This window comes from Chaetodon trifascialis, chromosome 17 (genome assembly GCF_039877785.1).
Source record: "Chaetodon trifascialis isolate fChaTrf1 chromosome 17, fChaTrf1.hap1, whole genome shotgun sequence".
NCBI lineage: Eukaryota > Metazoa > Chordata > Actinopteri > Chaetodontiformes > Chaetodontidae > Chaetodon > Chaetodon trifascialis.
In genome coordinates, this window is record NC_092072.1 from 23,097,521 (window position 1) to 23,121,293 (window position 23,773).

The 23,773-nt window shown below is 41.2% G+C and overlaps 2 protein-coding genes across 2 annotated transcripts in view; one reads left to right on the forward strand and one right to left on the reverse strand.

Annotated features, from left to right (window-relative positions):
• chtopa (chromatin target of PRMT1a) overlaps positions 1-23,773 on the reverse strand; it is a 214,866-nt gene that overhangs the window by 57,482 nt on the left and 133,611 nt on the right. The window lies entirely within an intron of this gene.
• LOC139346181 (immunoglobulin superfamily DCC subclass member 3) lies at positions 940-22,054 on the forward strand. The gene is made up of 14 exons (XM_070985128.1): positions 940-1,012; positions 2,169-2,474; positions 4,069-4,213; positions 4,463-4,593; positions 5,669-5,806; positions 5,931-6,089; positions 15,042-15,207; positions 16,836-17,086; positions 17,329-17,493; positions 18,318-18,506; positions 19,985-20,098; positions 21,014-21,140; positions 21,381-21,474; positions 21,980-22,054. The coding sequence occupies exons 1-14, from the start codon at positions 940-942 to the stop codon at positions 22,052-22,054; spliced, it is 2,133 nt and encodes a 710-aa protein (XP_070841229.1).

The following is a 23,773-nucleotide window of genomic DNA, read 5'->3' on the forward strand; positions in this document are numbered from 1 at the left end:
TGAAAAGTAAAAATCAATGGCAAAATAAATATGTCCTGACAAGGGCAGGAATTTCACAGAGCCCATGAGGGCCATGGCTACCATGCATAACCAATGGTGGGTTCGATTTTGAGCATAGTTATGAACTGCTAGAAAACAAGACTTTTTACGATGTGCCAGTGCTACACGGCAAAGAGGGACGTTCTCAGAAGAGAAGCTCAAAAACAAAAGTAAAAAAGTTTGATAAATTAGCAAACAAACAAGGATTACAGCCTAATGTTTGTAACATTTATGTTACCAATAAAATATTTTGTGAAATAAACATTTGTTTTCAATGAAAATTATAGTATATATTAAAAATTAGATCATCCTTGACCCTTACATTAAATTCACTATTACCGTGGACTTCAAATCATTGCTGTATTCTTGCTGCCCTATAAATACAAAACAACACCTGAGGCCAAGTGGCCTTGCTCCTAAAATGATGAAAAAAAATTGAAATTCCAGGCCTATGGAGTTCAACATATTACCAAACAGCAGTAGCTGGCCTTCAGATTGGAAATGAGCTGCACTAAGAACAAAAATACACAAAAAGACTCTCGCCAATCCAAAGTCAAGTTCAGATGCAAGCTGCTGTGTGTGGGATGTGATGGTGGCTGGACAACAATAAATGCTGTTGTCTACAGCTCACAGCTGTGTTGAAGAAAAGGGTATATTTGGTTGAACAGATGCAAGTCTCCATAGTGACACTGATAAGGCATTGTGCAGGTTCAAGTGCAACTCCAATTGTTACTACCTCACAGCTGGGATGCAAATCAGCTATAGCTAGGGTTCAAGGCTTTTTGCATATGAGGACCAAAACAAAAAAGATGGGGAGACTGGGAGTGTCACCAAGGTCATGGAGGAAAGGGGAAAAGGGTGAGGAAAGAGCTCTAGTGGCATGGGAAAGTCACCTCAGAGATGGATCTGAAAGGATGGGAAGAGATGGGAGGGGTGGTGGGGATGCATAAGAAGGGGCAGATGGTGGCCTTGGGTGCATGGTGGCTGACGGGATTTTTTACAGAGGTTGCTGTGGGTTGGGTGCAAATAAGCATAATCACAACACTATTGTCACAACTGGTCTCTGCTTCAATGGAGGTGCTCCTAACTTGACCCCTGCAACCCTTGCCAGTGTTCTCCTCCCCAACTCGGGTTTTGTTGTTGCCCTCTCTGGCTGGATGGCTCGCCGGTATTCAACCCCCATTGTGGTTTGTCTTCAGTAAAAGCGTTATAGGCAGCAAAACCAAATGCACCATCAATCAAATTAAATGTTTTTTGGTGTCGAGTGAGGTTTTTCGGGCAATTCCGATAGGGTTCCCTGAGGCTTCGTGTCTGACAGAGCAGGCTCCCCCTGTGCTATTGTCTCTGGAGCCATGGGATGTTTGTGGGTTTGAGATGAAAAATAGATCACATTTTCTATGATCCACCACAATATTCCAATGTCTTTATACAAAACACTCCTGCAGTTCAAGGTTGCTTTCCCACATATGACGCATTCCATGTTGGGGCAAGATTTTCTTATCTATCCATTTGCTGAAAATGTAAACATTGTAGGTGCTACTGGCCTTGAGTACAAGTTTGAACACACTGAAGTTGAAGGTTTTATTTCCACCTTAATTTTTTTTTTTTCAAGTTTTTTTTTTTCAACAAACCAATGGAGTGTAGATGTCAGTAATTCCTCTCAGAGCTATGTCTCAAAAGTATGTGCAAGTACTCTTTAAATGAACTGAAGTTAAAGTTGGCCCACAAAGACCTCAACTGTTTGCTAAATATGGCTCTCTGTGTGTGTGTGTGTGTGTGTGTGTGTGTGTGTGTGTGTGTGTGTGTGTGTGTGTGTGTGTGTGTGTGTGTGTGTTTAATAGATAGGTCACACTGACTGATTTCAAAACTTACCCAGAACTCAGTTCTTTCCATTAGTTTACTATCACTTCATTTCAGTTTGTAGAGATATAGACTGTGTGTCTTGAACTCTATAGGGCCTTCAACAACTTTCCCAGTGTTTGCAGTGGTTTACTGGGATTACATACCCTGGTTAAATTTCTGCGTTTGAATATTACTCTGGATTGGACAATAAATGATCATTTCAAGCAAGCAGATGAGCTTTCATGTAGCTCTTCTCTCTCTGATAACTGTCCCTTTTCTGTCTGCAGGTGGCTGTCGGGCCTCGGAGCTGTCTTTCCTGCTAGAGCCCAGTGATGTGATTGCAGTGAGGGAGCGCCCGCTCATGCTGGACTGTCTAGTACAGGGCGAAGAACCGATTATGGTTATGTGGCGTAAAAATGGGGTGCCTTTACCCACCAGTGCGCGGGTTCGGGTGCTAGCGAATGGCACACTGTTCATCCAGAGCTTCCAGAAACGCAGACAGGGGAGTGACGCAGATATGGGCGAGTACGATTGTGCTGCCCAAAATCGCTACGGCATGCTGGTCAGCCGTAAGGCCAAAGTCCTGTTGGCATGTAAGTGTTTGCAACGCAGCACATGACTGTAACAATCTACTGTGTGTATGCATGCCATGCAATGACATTTCCTTTGGAACAGTGATATTACTGAGAGACTGGATGAAATAATATTACTGATTATCTTATTCCCTGATGAGCAAGTTTCTCACAGTGCACGAGTTGAGTAGGAAACTGGAGACACAAAGACAGATTGAATTGCATTCTTCATATGATCTATTTACTATTAAATTATAATTTTTGTGAATCTTGTAAATTTTGTAAATTTGTTGTATGAAGACCCTCTGCCTTCCCTATAGTGCTTGCAAAATTTTGTTTTCCAGAACCTGTTTTTGGCCCCACTCAGTGAGGTTTACTGCAACCTTTAAATTAATTATGTATCTATACAACCACAGTGGACATTCACAGTACATTCCCAGCTAGCTATAGTGAACACCCCTGCATCATACTTGGCAACCCAAGCCCCCTTTGGACTCTTTGATCCTTTGTTGTCAGAGGGAACAGGCTCCCAGACCCCACGCCAAACATACCACCTTCTCATTATGGAAAACCTATAAATTATACTGCATGTAGATTACTGTACATGGCAACATGGCTAAACACGCAGCCAAACACACACACCTGCACTACTTGAGTGGACCCCCCCACACCCCCTTCCCTCGTCAAACCAATAAAACCAGGCGTTTATGGGTAATCCGGAAGAATTATGGCTTTCTTGACCTGGTCTTACCTCAATGCAATGAGTTGCCATGGTGATGCTCTCTCATTTGCAGACCCCTCCTCTATGGCATACACCCTTATTGATTATGGCCACTAGGTTAATAGGCATCCTGTGCATAGGTGTTTGTAGTTGTGTGTGTTTATGTGTGTGTACTTGAATGTGAGTGGAAGTGTGGAGTGGTAATCCTATTTTAGTCAATGAAATTCTTCATTTCAAATGGTCACATCAGTTAATGATTTACTGTATGTACGTAAATCATAAACTAATATGACCATTTGAAATGATGAATTTCATTCAACCTTCTGTGTATTACTTACCGTTCAATGTTGTTTAGACTTGGAGCAGAGTTTTGGTTTGGATTAGATATCTTTTAGCTAATTTCAAAATTATGTGTAGCCTTTGTAATCATAAATCATGACATATTCTTTATGTGCACAGTTTTGTTGGCCATACTTCACCATGTCCTGTATTCCCAAAGGCTAAATGTGGTGTGTGCTGCTCATTTAATCCTGGAATTTACTGAGCCCCTTGGAGGACACATGGTAGAGAGAAAAATATTGATGTGAAAATCTGTGTGCACAGATTGCTAAATGAGCACATGGATGAATAAACTGGTATCTGTTTTTAAAGTTTTTGCTCACAACAAAAATGGTTTCAGGAAACAGCTTGGCAAACTACAACATTCAAATTGTTGTAAATTGTAACAGTAGCAGATTGTGTAAGAACAAATCTTTATCCAGGTTTGTCCTCTTCATCCAAGTTTGAAATACCAAGAAAGAGAAGTGGAGAAATAAGAAATGTGACTTTTGATTAGAAATCTGTATTCACACTCAGTCTGAGATAACCCTGATGACGTCATTTTGATGTCCTCAGCTCTTCCTAAGTTCCACACCCACCCAGTGTCCATGTCTGTGGATGAGGGAGGCGTCGCTCGTTTCCAGTGTCAGATCAACGGAGTACCTGAGGCCAACATCACCTGGGAGAGAGACAGAACACCACTCAATACCACCGACACCAGGTAACCAGATTCATGCACACCACTGTATAAACTCAATTGACTCATGTATCATGCACTATAATGTGACAGCTACTCAATTGGTATTTTCCTCTAATTGACATGACTGGTCAGAAGGTTGAGAGAACTAAGAAAAGAAAAAAAAAGGCAAACTGCACTTATTAGACCCTGAACATTAAAGAGGCCATGGCAGTGCACATTTGTATAGTTTCCAGCACCTCACCTGCACCCTCACCTCCCCCCCCTCTCCAGGTACACTCTCCTGCCAATGGGTATTCTCCAGGTGACGGGCGTGAGGCAGGTGGATGCTGGGGTTTTCCGCTGTGTTGCCACCAACATTGCCAACACTCGCTACAGCCATGACGCTATGCTCAACATCACTGGTATGTGCACATACACGTAGCATGTAACATACAAGTACCAATTAATTCAATTCAATTTCAATTTTATTCATTTGTATAGCGCCAAATCACAACAGAAGTTGTCTCAATTCAATTAGTGACTTATAGTACCTCTGTAGAATGAACACTCGGGAGTTCTGTTCCCCCTGGCTCTAGCTACAATATTCATGCCTGTATATACAGTATAAACTGTACAGATATATGGAATATGTCCGTGTGCCAGCAGAGGTACTTGTACTTGTTTCACTTGTTTCACGTTTTTTTTTCTCTTTTTTATTGTGTTGGTGTCCTTTATAGTTTCTGTGAATATTCCAAAGTTCAGTTATTTACAGATAACGTGTATGTATCAAGGATGGAGACACTTGTGGTCCTTTCAAATCCTGAATTTTTCATGAATAAATCAATGGAACAGAGTGTGGTCTTTAATTAAAAAACATGATACAGTTATGATGAGGAAGCAACAATTATTCAGTGCTGTCAGCACAGTTTCTGATGAATTTCAATAGAGAGCACATTATGACCACACAGCGCTTGAGTGAACTGCAAATTGTAACCTGTTCTCATTCCCAGAGCATCAAATATGGCTACTTTGTCGTGCCACTCGGCATCTCATACAGCACAAAGTAGCCTTTACTCACTATATGAGACCCAGACACATTCTGTCAATGCGTTCTCCTCTCAGCAACACACAAGAACACACAAGGCCTTTCTGCCGTAAAGCCTTTCCGACGTGTGGTTAATGTAGTTTGGTTAGGTTTAGGCACCAAAACTACTTGGTTGTGTTTTAAGAAAAGATCATTCATTGTTAGTTTGTCATGGGATGTGAACCCTGTTGTCTTCGGTGAAAGTTGCACATTTCTTTGACCCATTTTGTCAATAGTGCTATAGAAATGATTGACAATTTCAAAGTAAGTGAAAAGAATAAAAACAGTCTCCTGGTTACTGCGAATTGACATCAGCACCAGATACACCTGTCACTATACACTCATTTATTGTTTCTGCAGTTGTATTTTGTCATCTCATCATATTTACTTTTTGCTTTCCTTCATCTATCCAGGTGGAGCTCCCAGAATCTACAAGGAGCCAGTGATCCTGTCAGGACCCCAGAATCTGACCATCACGGTCCATCAGACGGCCATCTTGGAGTGCATTGCCACAGGAAACCCAAGACCTATTGTTTCCTGGAGCAGGCTAGGTACGACTGGAAAATGCTAAAAAAAAAACAAAAAAACAACGCATATGAAAGGAGGCATATTTCTTAATAACATCCTGCTATTTCACAAACCATGTCTGTGTGTCTCTTTGTCTGTGTCCATCAGACGGGCGATCCATTGGGGTGGAAGGTATCCAGGTTCTGGGGACAGGGAACCTGATGATCTCAGATGTTTCCCTGCAGCACTCTGGCGTGTATGTGTGTGCTGCCAATCGGCCCGGCACCAGAATGAGACGGACTGCACTCGGACGACTCGTGGTTCAAGGTGAGGCCATACTGACACTGTATCTTGGTGTTCTTGAGCAAAGCCGTCACTACTGGCCACTGGTTTAGTGTTGACTTCCCCTACAGACAGGGCATTTTGTTAACAAGGGACAGTTTTTGTAAATACGTCTCTTTGCTATCATATCTACATCAGGTGAGAAGATCATTGTAAGTCATAAGTTCATGGCTTAAAGTCCATCAGTCCAAATCTTTCCCCAGTGCAAGACCGTGTCAGAAATGTATGAATGTATGCAGGCAAATAATCTCAAAGTTATTACTGTATGTTTACAATTTCATATATGTTACTCATTAAGATCCCACTTTTTCTTCTCAGTGCCAGCTATGGCCCTGATACAGAAATAGATATAACGTGTGTTTAGCGTAGCTTAGCTCTGCTTGATTACCTCTGACAAAAGTGAAGACATGAACTTCCAACAGCAGTGATTTTTAAACCTGCCAATGCCACTATATGGACAGGACTTTGGACATGCTGTGCATATTTTTTACACTTTTGCCTCGTGCTAATCTAGGTTAAATATGTCCTAACCTGAAAGTCACCTTAAGCATCTGAGTGTGGGGAAGACAAGCAAGTACACTTCCTGAGACAGACATCCTTCATTCGTCACGCGCTACACAACATGCACACATGCCATGCGTAGGTGAAACTCTTCTTCCGCGTTTAGCCCATCCTGGTAAGCCCTTCCTCCACGGCAGACCAGGTGTGGTGGGCTGCCAGCTGACAGCGGCGCCGGGGACCAGTTCCTTCTTCATCACCATTGGTCAGGTGGTGATCTTCTTGCATGTTTTTAGAGGGTTTTTTTATGGAGGATACCCCAGGTGAACACGGGGAAAACATGTAAACTCCACACAGAAAGGCCCCTTTCCTCGAGATAAAGGTCAGCAGGCACCAAAGGCATGGTGTAGGACACACCCTCAGCGCCCACAGCGCCACAGATGCTGGACTGTTCCTTTAATAGAAAAACTCATCAGTGCAGGACATGGTGGAGTCAGGGAAGAGAGAGCTGAGTGGAGATATTAAAGGTAGAAACTAAGAGAAATTACATTAGTTTGAAATGTATTTGAACTAGTGCTGTCAGGCGATTAAAAAAATTAATCTAATTAATTACAGGATTTGTAATTAATTAATCGAATTAATCGCATTTTAATCTCATATCTGCTAAAGGTCCCCAAATAAAGAATTTGAATTCTAGGACATTACAAAATTGTAGTGCATGATTAATCAATTGAATTCACCAAGAAGAGAAGATTTGATATCCACATTTTTATTGGTGAAGTGTGCTTCATAAATGAAATTCAGATGACGCTATCTGAAACGCCTCTTTTAGGCCCTCGTCTTCCACGACTGAAATCGGCCTGCAATCAGCAGCAACCCACTTTGCGATTGAGTTTGTCAGTTTTTCTGTCGTGGCTTTGCTCATTCGTTTTCCTAACTCAGCAAGTGTGGGTTGGCGGAGTGAGCTCACGGTAGCACTAGCGGCACTAGCAGCAACTACATATTTAGCATGGTGGCACAAGTGGTAACACTGACGCCTCACAGCTAGAAGGTCCCCGGTTCGAATCCCGCTGTGGGCGCTGGTGGCGTGTCCTCCACCATGCCTTGGTGCCTGCTGCTCGAGGAAAAAGGGGCCTTTCTGTTGTTCTCCCCGTGTTAACTAAAAACATGCAAGAAGATCACCACCTGACCGATGGTGACAAAGGAGCACTGGTCCCCGGGCACGGGCGTCAGCGTTGCCTGGTCTGCCGCGGAGGATCGACAGATCGAGGATGGGTCAAATGCGGAAAAAACTAATTTCACGGAAAAGCATGGCGTGTAGTGCAACTAACACCTTGTGTAATGTGATTAATAAAGTACGTTTCTTCTTCTTCTTTAGCGTTTAAATGATAATTCAGGCTGGAGCTGCTATGGTGATAGGAAAATTCTTTTTTACACAAGGTACAAACCACTGCGTTCTTGTTAATAGTCCCGTCTTTGTTCTTTTTATAAATAAACTTGCCGTTCAAAGGTCCAAGTAGACTTGCCTCGCTCTCCGGTGTCGCATCCATGTCTGTTGTCACCCTGCTTTTGACTAGTGGCGCAGGTAGGATGCGACCTGCCACTGCAGCCTACGGGTCACTCAAAGGGCCAAATTTAAAATGCTTGCGCATTGACTTGCCACTCATGATTAATTGCGTTAATTTTTATAGCGCGTTAATTTGCAGCATAATTAATTAATCTAATTAACGCGTTAAACTGACAGCCCTAATTTGAACAGATAGAAACTGCCATGCAGACATACTGTACACACTGTTTAGTATTTTGACCATCTGATACAGATAGATTCTCTCCAGCAAACATGCAGCAATTGTTGCAGCCTTTGTTTAATTACTTGTGCTTACTAGACCTCCATGATAGATCCTGTGTGTGACTATATGAACTGGGGTGGGGGTGAGGATAACGTCAATAGCAAAGCTCCACCCTTTCTTCTCACCTTTGCCCTTGACTGTTTAGTGGGGGTGGAGGCTGAAAGCATGGGCCTGCTGTATGGTGTATGGTGACACTATTGGGGTGACCCCTCCCCACCTCCACCACACACACACACACATATGCACATCTCTTCTAGTTCTTCTCTAACAATTAAGCATTGACACCAGTGTTCAGTGAGGTGTGTGTTTGTGGGGGGATGAGGGGAATGGAGGGTTCTCTGATGTGGACTCATCCATCACCCTACAGATGTCCAAACACTCAACCCACTCATATTTCTCACTGTCATTAGCTGTGTTTTAATTGGCTGTTCTGAGGCCAGATCAATTAGCAGGTCACCTCCCAGAGTGTTAACAGGAGCACAAGGAGATGAGCAAAAAGGAGTGTTTAAGTGTAACATTTTTAATTACCAGGGTAGCTCTGGTTTCTCTGTAGATGATATATGTTCCTGTAAGTCACAAGAGTGAAATTTGACACATCCATTCTGTACACAGTACTGCATAGACACAGAGAGGGAGTGTCTGTGCTCATTCACTCAGTATTTTATCCTTCTGTTTCACTGCACCTCAGAAAGAAGTATTGTAGATTTAACCAATGAAAATGGTATCAGCTAGATGGTGCCAGTTACTTTGAAGCTTCCATTGAGATATTTTTAGTTTTGCTTGGATAAAGAGTATTGAAGTGGTACTCAATTGGTTTTATTTTATTGTACTTCTCTAAAGTTGGGAGACTTGTGAGGGAAAGATTAAACACAATCACAGTCTGTCCAACAGTGGCTCATTTCCAAACCTTTAGTCCATTGTATGAATCAAATATCAAAAACATATTTCCCATAAACTAAGAGCATCTTTTCATTAGACCATCAGCTGCAATGCCAATGTCAATATCTTTCGAACCTTATGCCCACAGTTTGAAGCAGGCTTTCTGTTATATATTTTTAGTCTCCAAGCCAAAGCTAAGATAAGCCTGATGACATTATAAGGGTTGTTTTTTCAGGCTTTGTAAAGGTCCTCCAGATATACAGATACAGCATATAACAGAGTTGTGTCAGCTGAGATTTATATGTAAAATTAGTTTCTACACATTTCTGAAGCAGACTTAAGTCACTACTTGTTTTTAGCAAGCTATCTGTAAAATGAAAAGGTCAGAACGAGCTACAACACACAACACTGAACTCAACTGGGTACAGCTCTTCTGTATGTGGTCACTTTACGACTTTAAAAAATACTTTCATATTTTAACATTTCACAGACAGTGTTGTTTCTAAACGTGTTAGTCCATTTACAATGACTGACATATTGTATAAATTACATTATAATGCATAATATAATAAATTACTCCTGATCATCTAAGCATGCCACAGAATTTTATATATACATATGGTACTGTACATTGGAAATGAAAATGGTTAGGTATAATGTCAACGAGATGATGATTTGTATTGACAAAGATCCCTGTGGATGTTCACTCAGCTTTGCCTGAGCCTCACAGCACTGACAGAGAGCTGAGAGAAAACAATGCAGTTTGTTGGTGCCGTGGGGTGCTACAATAAAATTGGGGAGTGCACCTTAAACACAATAAATGTTGTGTATTTTAAATCAACAATTGAGAGAATTACAGAATATTGTATTATTCTAAAAACAGCTCCCACTCAATTGATCAGATTTCTTGTAATCTCAACGACTTCAATCTATATTCCTATGATTGAGGTTTGCCTTCATCCATCCATCCATCTCTCTCTTTCTGTTGTGTCCGACTCTTTGACCAGATCAATCAATACTTTGTCCTGTCACTCTCTCACTGTGATTGGCAGTGCCTCTGGTGTAGCTGAGGGTAGAGGGGGCTGATCTCTAATGTATTCATTAATTTATTGATCAATTTGCTTTCTTTTTGGGTGTTGAGAGAGAACAAAGAGCTTGACTCTTTGGACACCCACTAACATGACCACCCACAAAGTGCTTTACAGAGCTTCACATGTGTTTAAATGTAGAAGTGGAAATGTCCACATTATTCTGCAGTGGTGTGTCCAAAATTAGATCATTATCCCAAAACTGTAGCAGGAGAGAGCTGAGATTAGTGTCAGTTTTAATAAGATGACAGCCTCTAATAACTTTGGGTCATATACTAATCTGTTCAAATGGACAAGTGTGAAAGTTTAATATCATGTGTGACATGACATCATATCACATCTCAGATGATTTGATATTAAGCCTCATGTGATAAGACATATACATTGTGTTACAATATTATTGTTTTAAGTAGGATATGCCCTCCATTGCTATTTGTACATGCTGGAAAGTGTGTTTAACATTTATGTGCTCAAATAAGTGAAAAATTTAAAAAGGTAGTCATAGAGAAAACCTGCTTTCACTATTCAGCTGATGTCAAGTTCAGTGGGGATCAGTGAGGCTGGCTGCTGTTTGCATTTGAAGTGTGAAGGTTAGTCAATGTCTGAACTTTCACACAGTCTGTGTGTCAGCCTGTCTGTGTGTGTCCATGGTCATGGTCAGGATGAAGGGACAAAGAGGACAACATACAGAGAGACGAAATGTGGAGCACAACCAGACGGTCAATGCAGGGTGCAAGGTGCAGGAGGGGGTTGCAGGGGGAGGGAAGGGGGTGAGGAATGACCTGCAACCTCAAATCCCTGACCCCTGACCTCAACAGAAGGATTCAGGGTCTATGTCTGTGAAAACGGTTGGAGTGAGGGAGGAGGCGGTGCAGTCAGGACGGACAGATAGGGAGGTGGAAGGAGAAGGGAGGTGTGGTCTCAGGGTTAATTTGGGAGGGCTGGAAGATGGATAGCATCCTGGCAGAGGGGTGAGGGCAACCAGGGTGTCACAACGTAAAGACACACAAAGGATGGCCAGCCATTCCCCCCTCCCCTCATTTATGTCCACGTTTCCAGACTGCAGATCTTTTATCATGCAGATCCCAGTGTGGGCTTCACTTCACTTCTCACGTTTTCTATTAACATCAGCATCAAAATCTTTCCCACTATGAGGGAGAATAAGTATCACATGCTGAGCCACAGAGCTTCTCGCCCAAATGTGGTGAAAAATACAAATATGACATTATATATAATTATTATGTAATTTACTGCAGGGTTTTAGTTTATTTTAAAAAGAATGTGTCAAAATGGAAGAACAATCAATGTAACATAACTTAGTAGGTACTATGAATATACTAATTCTGATCATTTCAGGATTTATCACTTTAACAGAGTACATGTACAGAAGTACATTTACTTAAGTGTGGATGTATACTTTTTTATTTGTACTTTATCCCATAGTATTTATCTGATAGCTCTACAGTTATTATAATAATGTTTAAGATATGATAAAATAAGACACTGAAAGCATCCATTCTGCATGATGAGTACTTTTCCTTCTGGTCATTCAAGTAAGTTTTGCCAACACATTTTTCTTCAAGTAGAATGTGAAATGCAGGACAGTTTTTTCAGTGTGGTAATGATAAAGTAAAGTCAATACTTCAGTGCTTCTCACACAACTGTCCATATTGAAACACACAGTCACTCTTTAAAATGTAGCATTAAGATCTAGTAATATACTAAGTTCATATTTAATCACAAGAGCTCCTACTGTCCAACTCAAAGATGTTTCCCAGGTAACGTGATAGGAAATTATTAAGAAATTATAGGATCTCCAAAAAGAAGCATTACTGTTTGAATAGTCTTTGAAGTTTATTACAGCAGAGCCTCTGAAAGATGATGTTCCTCAGAGCACCTTAATGTGTTAATGTTTAAATCCACTGCTCATACTTTTGTACTTGCTTTAGTGACATTTTGCGCGCAGGATTGATGCACATCCTCAGCTACATAACATCATTAGGCACAACTATATAATAGTCAGTTTATGGGGACACTGACACCGTATGGCTCACACATGTAAATCTAATTAAGCTCAGTGCCTGTCCAAGCAGAGGACAGATGTAAGGAACCCCCCAAGCAGGCTGCAAACAAAGGGGCTAAACATAATGAGATGAGGTATGAGGTGTAGTGAAACTCAAGGTCAACAGAATCACTGATCAATACAGAGTATTGATCAACTGATGAATGGTCAGCTGAGGATGCCTGACGCTTTCTAACATGGTGCTCGGACAGCTGAGCAGATGAAAGGATGGAAAGCTATCTCCCCTGAGAGATCAAACACACACACACGGGGGGGGCTGATGTGACAGTGACAATGAAAGAAACATTGCATTGAACTTGATTTTGTTGTTTTTGCACATCAGTATTGCACCAGTCCACTTTCTACAATTCACTTGTACTTTATGTTACTGCTGACCATCGAAAACTTGCTATAGTGTTTTATAAATGTGAGTGTGTTTTAGACCTTTCAGGCCTCTGTATGTTTCCAGTGTGTCGCAAAATCAGTTTGAGATACTTTCAACTCACTGCACAAGGTATACTGCAGGTGACTCTAGCAGCACGTAACTATGGTTTAAACAGGTGAAAGCAGACATGGGATTTATCCCAGCAAGCAGGAGGGAGTGTGACACTCTGAGTCAGCAGTTATCCAGAGAACTTCCTGCTTCTCAGAGCAGCAAAATGATGCTCCCTGTGACAGATTAATTAACACAAGCAATATTTCTGCAAATTCATTTTATAGTCATGAATGCAGGAGAAATTCCTTCAGAAATCTAAAACACTGCAGGTATCGGCAACCTTTTTCCATGATGGGCGTCAGGTTAGAGAGAGGAAGACAACCGATGTGTCAGTGGCATTTGTTAACACATAATTAATTTTTAATCTATGCACTGATAGTTATACTAATAGTGGATGTTTGACCTTGTTTATGATAATAAGAGAGTTGCATTTGTGCTAGCAATACAAAAATGTAAACTGGGCCTTCTTTTAAGTGTGTAGACATACTGTGTCTGGTTTTCAGTGTTTTCAGTAATGCTCCTCTCAGCGGCTCTTGTGGACAGAGACAAATCTAATATCCTGATGATGATGCCTTTATTCAGCAGCCCACCAAACAACACTTCTAGACTGTTCAGAAAAGCCTCCTTAAGGTCTTTTGAGTCTGTGAATAGTTTTCCATTCTTGAAGTTACAGCTGTGGTCTGATGTATAAAATCTATATATAAATGTATAAATGTATAGATCCAGTCTGTTTGCTACAGCTTGCTCATATTAATGTAGTCTAATACAACAGTTCTAAATGTTCAGTTGTTGAAGTTGATTTAGAGAGGTGTTGACTGAACTGTAAGATCAGTTTTGTTTGATTTAATTTGTCTGCCCCATTTATATCAGTGCTGTGGCCCATTTACACAGACTTAATCTGTGTTAGTGTTTTTTAAAACCCCAAAACTGATATCAGCACTTTTGTTATGGTAAAACATAACAAGCACACACACCTAACGCTGCCGTTTTCACTTCTTCTGTTGTTTGGTTCAAGAGTTTCGTTTTGGCTCAGATGAAGTGAGAGCTGCTCCTCATCAAATTGGTCTGACCAGCAGAAGAAAGAGAAATCCCTGGCTGCAGTGATGAATGTGCCCTTATTGAAATGGTCATTTTGTTGACACATCCCCCTCAGCTCATAGGTGGATGGGTGGGGGTGTGGGGTCACAGTGGGTGTTTAGGTCAATAGATCAATGAGATGCTGAGCGTGGGCTGAAGTGGGGAGGGGCATTAAGGCTTAAGGACCGCAGCCTATATCCCAGCATATATATGCACGTCTATTGTGTCTCTAATATTGAACTGGGTGTCAGGAGGAGCAGTCAACCCTGCATCTGCCCTGGGACAGACACTGGCTGGGGTCAGCAGGCTGTGTGTGTGTGTGTGTGTGTGTGTGTGTGTGTGTGTGTGTGTGTGTGTGTGTGTGTGTGTGTGTGTGTGTGTGTGTGTGTGTGTGTGTGAAGGGACCTGACTGTCCTCTGCAGTTTGGGAGACACTCTTGACATATGAAGTTAAAGGACACCGATTTATTCATAAATGAAATGTTCTGCATGTTTTCTTAATGGTTCCAGAAAGTTTTGCCATTAAAGCCTTTGTGTATGTGAAACATATTGTAAAACAATACATTTCCATTCCCTTACAATAGTATCTGTGGTCACTATTAATCGTTTTTTTGTGTGTTACCTTGTAGTACACTTTAATTTTCACTATTCATTCATTTCTCCACACATTAAGATGTTCAAGGTGCAGTAAAGGTGCAACTCTATACCACGATAATTCCATTCTGCTTGAACTTGGCCAGTTCTACACTGTGTGGTGAGATACAGAACTGGTGATAACTTCACATGTCCAGCTGGATGTATTGTTAGGAGAGAGGACAAACTCCCTTGTGATGAGTGTCAGTGCGTGTTAGCTGTTAATGAGTTGTAAAAGCAGGCCGTGTGGATCAGCGTTTATGGGGAGCATAAGTCTGTTATATGCTTTAGTTTCATATTGTAATTCTTATTGTTGTCTATGCCTTGTCTCATCTCCTTCTCCGCTTCTCCTCAGCTCCTCCTGAGTTCCTACAGTGGCCGCAGTCTGTGTCCAAACCAGCAGGGGGCAGTGCTGTATTCACCTGTGTGGCCCAGGGTGTCCCCGAGCCTCACCTTATCTGGCTGAAGAATGGCAAGGTCTTAATGCCCGGACACAATGTCAAGCTGACCAATAACAACAGGTGAGTGATGCACTGTGATATAAGTGTATTAAAGACTTGACTTTAATCTCTCTATTTTTACCTTTGTACTGTACAGTCAAATGACAGCAACACTTAAACACTGTTCAATGAAAACAAGTAAAGCCTGAAACAACATGATCCTGCTTATCAAGTCTACAAAAGTAGATAAACGTGCAGTCGCACTTTCTCTGCACACAAGTAGGCCTACAGCTTTGTTGCATTGAAATATGTTATGACAGTGTTTCTGAAAACAGGCTAAAAATGTTGCTGCCAGTTACATTTAGATATTAAAAAAGAGAAAAGAAGGCACAGGCCATAGTAGTGCTTTGAGAAGCTGGCAGCAGATATGACAAGCATAAAGAGAGACAAAATACATTTGACAAATAAACAGCACAGAAATGGAAAGAGAGAGATGTATCAGAGGTCTGGCATGGCTCGTCTCAGAGATCTAAACTTCCACATGTGGGAGGTTTCCTCTACAGCAGTAGCAGCAGTATTCTCAGATGCAGGTTTGGGTTTTCTATCAAAAGCCAAATCTGTGCAACCTCCAAAACATGGCAGCGCCTTTTTAGCCCTGCATTTTACAGCTTTAACCACATGGTGGCAGCACTGTGCAGTGTGGTGGTACTGAGCCCGATAGATCCTGGATGTCCTTCAATGATCAGTGTGTGCTCTGTGATTGAACAATGTCATACAATCAAACTAATTACATCCATCACTTGGAATATTAGATAAAATGATAACAAATACAATATCACTATCATCTCATTATTATTATATAATAAATATAATATAATATATTATATATATATAATAAACATCAGAGACATCTTCTATGTATCACTAGCCTTTATAGGTAGACATAGTGTAATAATAGAGTAGAAATAATGACAATGAAAGTGAGAGCAACAGTATTAGGGTCCCGGGACAAAACTGATCTGAGGGCCACCACTGACATTCCAGTTTCTCCCTCTCTCTATGCATTGTGTGTTTTTATCCTATATGTGTGTACTCAGAGTGCCCCGCAGCAGAACACAAAAAGAGGCTTGATGACATTTTACCTAGACACAAACTAGTTCTCTGATGCTAAAATATAATATGCTGCATGCAATAACATGACAAATTGTAATGCAAGCACAATATACACTGAAAAAATAAAGATATCAAAAGCAGATTTTAACACAGGGTCCCTCAGTAAGATACAACTTCAAAATGAGATAAAAATGCAGGCGCTACCTTTATTAGATCCTGATCGTTTAAATTTATATCGTGCTTTGGTGTATATTCCCAAACCAGTTAGCACTTTTTAAATTTCCCCATTCAGATGAATAAAGTTATGAAGTCAAATTAATTAAAGCAATCCTTTGTGGCCCTGATGATCTGTTATCCCAGGACAGACGCCAGTTTCCTCAACTGATGATCCCACCTTTAATAATGCTGTATGAATATTAATGTCATAGTAGAGTGGGTAGTTTCTTTTTAGTTGTACAGACAGTATTGATATTGCTGCTGTAACTGCTGACCCTCTCACAGCCTCTTCGTTGTGGTGTCTGGTAGATGTGACTAGCAGTGAACTGATTATACTCTGAGCACCAGTGAACTGATGCAGCTGTATGTTGTCTCTCCAGCACTCTGGCTCTGACTCGTATCAGCTCAGAGGATGAGGCCATCTATCAGTGCATCGCCGAGAACAGTGCAGGCACCAACCAGGCCAGCGCCCGTCTGGCCGTGGCCCAGCCTAAAGACCTGCCCAGTGCCCCGGAGGGCCTCACAGCCAGCGTGTTGTCCACCAATGTCCTGCAGATCACATGGAGTGAGCCACCCTCCAATGTCACTGATAACATCATCGGATATGTCCTGCACATCCGCAAGATAGGAGGTGAGTGTCAGCTCACACACACAGCAAGAGTCTGCTGTACAAGGATACTGTTCTTCAAAATAGAAAGTCTTGTGTGTGTTTATGCTCTTATGCGTGTGTGTGTGTGTGTGTGTGTGTGTGTGTGTGTGTGTGTGTGTGTGTGTGTGTGTGTGTGTGTGTGTGTGTGTGTGTGTGTGTGTGTGTGTGTGTGTGTGTGTGTGCCTGTGTGCCTGTGTGCCTGTGTGCCCGTGTGTGTGATTCAGAGCCTGACAGTCTGGAGCTGCAGGAGGCCATCAGTAAAGGTGACTTCCAACATGATGTGACCAACCTTGAACCAGCCACCACCTATTCACTTTTCCTGAAGGCTTACTCTCCTCTGGGAGCAAGCCAACAGTCCCGCACTGTGGTGGCTACAACACTGGGGGGCGGTAAGAACATGAAACACTGACGAGTTCACTTCTGCTCTGTCTACTGATTCATTTTTCTTATTAATATTTTACATGATAAAGAATGATGGTCACTGTCCAAAAGATGAGAAAAGATCAGTGGGAATATTATTTAATTTTGAAAAAGTGAAAAGATTATTTATGCATCACATGTTGCTGTGGGACAGTGAAATTAAGATGTGTGAAAGATAAGGAGATGCTTCACCATCTCACTGCATCTCAGAAAGCAGTTATGAATTATGCTGTAAACTGCATGTGACAAAGACACAATATGCTGTAAAACAAAAATAATAAATAAATAAAATCAATTTCATTGCCAGTTCTCAGGCAGCTTAAAAACTTTCATTGAACATTTTTATTGAGGATTGGGTGCTTAAGATGTGTAAAAATATATTGAACAAGTCCTGTAAACGTCTGTGGGTTCCACATGCTGCACAGTGTGTAACCAGAGACACAATGAAAACAACGTGAGCAGTTTCCATATACAAATGGTGAACAACACCACTCAACTGTGAAATTAGATTGCTTTTGGTATGAAATTGAAAATGCCATCCTTTAATTCCCACATTTCCTTTTTTCACTGCTTCTGTTATGTTTAATATTTCTTTAGTTTTTGTTTCCCATTCTGTGCTTTTAATACACTTTTGTGTTTTCAATTCACTTCCTGTCAGCTGCTGCAATGACCACATTTTTCAACCACACCTGCCCTCCTCTCATCACCTCCCTGAAGTATAGTTCGTCCTGTGTTTTTGTCATATCTACTAGTTCATCTCTCATTCTTCTTTCTGTCTCTGCTCTCTGTCCAGTGCCAACCCCTCCCACCTTTTTCACCAAGGTGGTAAACTCCAGCACTGTGCAGGTCCTGTGGGAGCTCCCCAGTAAAGCTGGCAAGGCTGAAGGCTTCAGGCTATCTTACCGCAGGGTCCCCCATGCTGTCTTCCAGGGGCCAATCGAGCTGCCCTGTCACATCAATGCCTACACCATCACTAAACTGGGTGAGTGTGTGTGTGTGTGTGTGTGTGTGTGTGTGTGTGTGTGTGTGTGTGTGTGTGTGTGTGTGTGTGTGTGTGTGTGTGTGTGGCCATGTATTACTCATGTTATGGGGACATAAATCTGTCTATTTCAAATTTGTTATGGGGACAAAACACAAGTCCCCATAATGGAAATCATTAAATTTTAGGATGAAGACTTAAGTTAAGGTTAGGGTTAGGCAAGTAGTGGTTATGTTTATGGTTCACGTACGTCTGCAGGAAATGAATGTAAGTCTATGTAATGTGCCCAAAAATGATGGAAACATGAGTGTTTGCCCTCATTTATGTCCCTCAGATATGTTATCAGATGGGATCAGATAATATGCTCTAATCCCAACAATTTCCCCATCACTGACCATAAGCATGGATGAAAATGAAATCTTGTCATGTTTTATCTGACTGGTGTCTGTCTGTCACATTTGCAAAAGCACGTATAAGCAAATTAACTGAAAACCACCATTTCTTCCCACACCGATCAGTATGAACTGAAATGAACTGAAGGTCAGTATTAAGAAAGGGCAAGAGTTGCTGATGGTATAAAAATGAAACAAATAGACTGAAACATAAGTATCTCATCATCATCATTAAGATGTTGCCCACTCCTTGTGTTGATTTTATTTCTTGACTTAAAAAAATCCAGAAAATTCAAAGTGATATAGTCAAAGCTGACCATAAGAAAACAGTCTTCTCTGTTAAACTGAAGTCTAAATTAAAGTCGGAATACTGCAAGGTTATTGACAGATTAATGAGCCTGCACATCTACCTTAGTGAGTCTGTCTGTCAATTATCAGGCAACCTCTGCTCCTCCAAGCATTTTAACAGCTGCTGTCCATACTGTCACTGTAGAAAATTAACTGAACACACATTGATCTTGACAGCAGAAGTGCTATCAGTGATAATCATGTTTGAAGCAGCAGTGTGTCGCATGTTAATTCCCTAATCATATGAGGTGTGGCACCATGACTCAACATACACATCACAACTTAAATACAACAAACAAGATACAATTACCATTTGAAGATGGGGCTGCTTAAGACCATTTCTGTAAAATGGGCTGGTGCCTCTTGGTGATTGAGTCGATTAAATTCAGCGCATGAAAAACTGTTACCAGCAGCCTAGAATGGATATTTGTTAATAGGAGATTGTAAGAGCAGTTATAAGCAGTCCAGAAAGCCCAGATACACATGATTGTAAGAAGAAGTAGAGGTGGAAGTAATGCAGGAACAAGACCAAGATATTACTTGGTATCAAACAAAGAGACAGATAATTATTCTTAGATTGGTCTTGGATTCTTCAGGGTGAGCACTTGCAATCCTGGCACCACCACTGCAATAGCCGGTGTGTAGGTTTTGTAAGGAAAGGGTAACTGAGTATGATTGTTCTTAAAGAAGACCACATATCCCAACACTGTTTCAAATTCCTGTATGGGCCCTCTGTTTCAGAACTGGGTGCAGTGTATGAAGTCAAACTGGTGGCTTACAATGGAAATGGGGAGAGTGACTGCTCTAAGAGACTGGTGTCTCTGGCAGATGAGGGCAAGAGTGACCCAGCCACTGGTGAGTATGATCACAGACTGAGTCCTGGCACAGTTTTCAGCAGGTCCTGATTCCATCTATAAATGCTGTGAGAGAGTGCAAAGTATCAGGAAGGTCGAATTTCAATTAGTAATCCTATATTACACAAACATACAGTATGTATTAATTCACAACCCATACACTCCTTTTAACCCTAATGAATTAGACTTCATCATCATTATATTAATGACCAGTCCAGCATTTTTGGAAATACATATAGTCATTTAATCAAGTATCAGAAATCATTTGAATAAAGACATTACGCAAGTGACGGATAATGAACCTAATTAGGTTCATATATTCTTTGACGCATACAAGATATAAGACAGCAAATGTCTCATTTCCTTATTATTCAATTGGAAACCAAACTCCAAAAATGATGACAGTCTATATCAGAAGGAGAAGAGAGTGAAAGATTTGTGGGGAGAACATAATGTGATATTTTTTGAGTTTTTGGACATTGTTGGAGATGGAGTGGTAGAAAAAGGTGATCGTTTTCAATTTTTTTGGCTCATCTTTAGAAATAAATTTGGAGTAGAAGTTGATTGCTCTTTTGTCACATTATACCTGGGCAAAATCCCAAGTAAACTTATAGCACAGGATGAATATCTCTTGAAAGGTCTTTTGGCTGCTATAAGAGAGCTCTCACACTGAAAGGGCTACAGGCAAACCTCCACACAGGGACAACCAGGCTGCAACCATCAATGAAATGACTTGGGTGGAGTGTCTAACCTTTGACTTAAGAATATGATATCAGCAATACGTAGAACATTGGAAATACTAACCACATGTACATTATGTGCCAATTGCGACTTTGGCACATAATGTACACAGCACAGCTTTTTTCTTTTTTTCCAACACGGCAATGTTCCTCATTAGTGCTATGCTTGTTTCCAGGAGGGAAGAGTCTGTGTCAATGCAGGGATGGAGAGGCCTCTCTGGGCAGCATTGTCATTGGCATCCATATTGGTACTGCCTGCATAATATTCTGTGTTCTATTCCTCATGTTTGGATACCGTCGCAGGTAAGTGCCAATACACTGTACAGTCTTAGTACTTGTAAATTATACACTCTGAATAATTTTGGTTCAATTATAATTCAATGAATTATGCATGCATCATGTTTATTGATCTAGAAATCTGGACAAAGATAGTTTATTGATGAATAGGACTGGCTTCTGAAAATCCTGCACCTTCATGAATTGTTCTTTAGCTATTTTAATATATTTGCAGAATCTGCACTCATAGATGGAACCTGTTTACAGTTTGTTTTGCAGTAGAGGGACTCAGGACAGCTGGTCTGTACCGAGGGACAACGCAGGACACAATGGCATCCCTAAAGATGGAGCAGTGCCTGAGGTAGTCACTCATGCTGGTCACAGCTTTCTTAAATTTATTCAACCACTTCAGTCATTAGGTACAGGTTCATTACATTTTCAAATATTTGTCTCATTAAAGGGACCTAACAAACAAATGGGCAAATGCACCTTGCATTTGCAGTAATTACACATTTCCGTGGCTCAAGGTTACTCTAGAGTAAAATTGCTGCAGGTACACTGCAGTGGACATCTACATCTACCATCGACAGATGGCTGTTTGGAATGATTGTATTTCTCAAATGGAGCTACCAGAGAAACAGACTTACCATAGTAAAACAAGCAAAACTTGTCTTCACAGGTCAATAGTATAATGACTCAACAGTCTAATAGTGACATAGTGGCCAACCAGGAGTAACTTGATTATTACTTTCGTACATTGCTTGTGCATGTCCTAAAAAATTCCATACCTCAATGTCATCTGATTCTTGTCTTTCTTCTTTCTTGTCTCCTTTCTGTCCTGCTGTTGTGATTTTTCTTGTGAGCAGGTGGTCCGTCCAGCACAGTGCCAGGTTGTCATTGAGCAGCACTTGGCAGGTTTGCCTGGCACGGGCACTGGCTAACACAGGTCAAAAATATCAACCCCCACATCCCTGTCCTCCCCTCCTACAGTCTGCTGCTCAGTTAGGAACCTCTCGCCTCCATTAATGAGCACCTTCTGCGCTCGTTGATAGGGGCCAGTCATAGTTTTATTCACCCCTAAATCTGCTGCTAATAACTTGACAGTAGCTTCCACAAATCTGACAGAATGCTTATGGAGTAGGAGACATACTGGTCCTTTGCCACCACCCCCCCATTCTCCATCCCTACCTCAAACCAAAGCTTATTGCCTTTACTGCCTGTGCACGTGCACAGGTGCATGTAGAAAAAGTCTTCAAAAAGCATCGCCACGGCAGATTAGCTCCTGTCACATTCTTTTTGTGTGTACAGCACAAACACTCATGTCACTTTTCAAGTGAGAGTCTGTTCTATAACCAAAATATTCTATTTCTCAGATCTCCTTTGACAAACTGATATGTGAAGAATGTGCACTAGGCTCTTAAAACGCAAGTTAAGCCAAATATTGTTACAAACTGCAACTTACCAATTAGTCTGTCGTGGCAGAACTTGACTTTGCCTTCAGTTCCTCTGCAATAAGAAAGGGAAGAAACACAGCGGCCTTTGCCAACGCCTTATGGAGGTGAGTCTCATATAGAAGGATTGTCTATAACCAAAAGAGCCATTTAGAAGAACCATGTAAAGAGATATTCTTTACTGAACTCTTCCTTACCCCAAAGCAGCACACCTCCAAAGAAAACTACCTCAGTCTGACAAGAATGTCTGAGCCATAGTAGGGTCAATGTTAGCCTGATGATGCTGCTTGTGCTAGCCTACCTCAACCAAAAAATACCCTGAAACCCTTTGCCCCGAGCAACAACTTCCTCAACCAGTGCCAGTGCCAGTGTACCGTGCCAGCCGCCAACCAGACTAGTCCAGAGAGTGCTCACCAAGATGACTACCATGGAGAGTATAACCCTGGCAGAGCCTGAATTCCACTGCGACAAACCTAAGCCTTACTGTACCAGAGATCAACAAGAGCCTAAAGAACCTTCTGTTCAAACCAACATGTCCAGTTTTGTTGGAAATCTTCAACATTTCTGATCTGACATCAGAAGATATCAAGAAGGCCATGTAGTGTTTCCTTTCAAATACCCACAAGTGTCCATCTCCAAAGACAAGTTTGCGCAGAGGATGTAGCTCATGGAAAATATGGAGTGCTTTGTGAACCTTTTAAGCCATGCATCCATTCTTTTTATGAAGTCTATCAAAGAAAACAAGTTTAATCTAACAGGACACTCATCTGATCTGTACAAACCTGATGGCATGCAGAGGATAAGCCAAAAAAAAAAAGACTGAGGCCTTGCAAGGCCATGGTGACTCTCCAGATGCCAAATTGGTCATCCTGGGACCTCAATGACACTGAGTTGGCGGTTTTAAGGTGATACTTGCCTGAATGCACGGACAAGGCTCGTGTTTCACCATGTCAGCCTATCCAAAAAGTTCTTCTATGAAAACCAAGCTGAATGAAACCCAAAGATGTAAACATTTTGATGGTTTTCTTTATTTTTCTTTAAAAATGGTTTTAAGAGAGATTACATTTAGTTACAATTTTGGATTGTTCCTGTTTGAAAGGGGTCGCCTATGTGTAAAGTGCTTTAACCAAACCCAAACCAAAAAAAATTCTCATGATTTCATTACCGTTTTTTTTTAAAACAAATTTCATGTTGTTGTTGTTTTCAGAA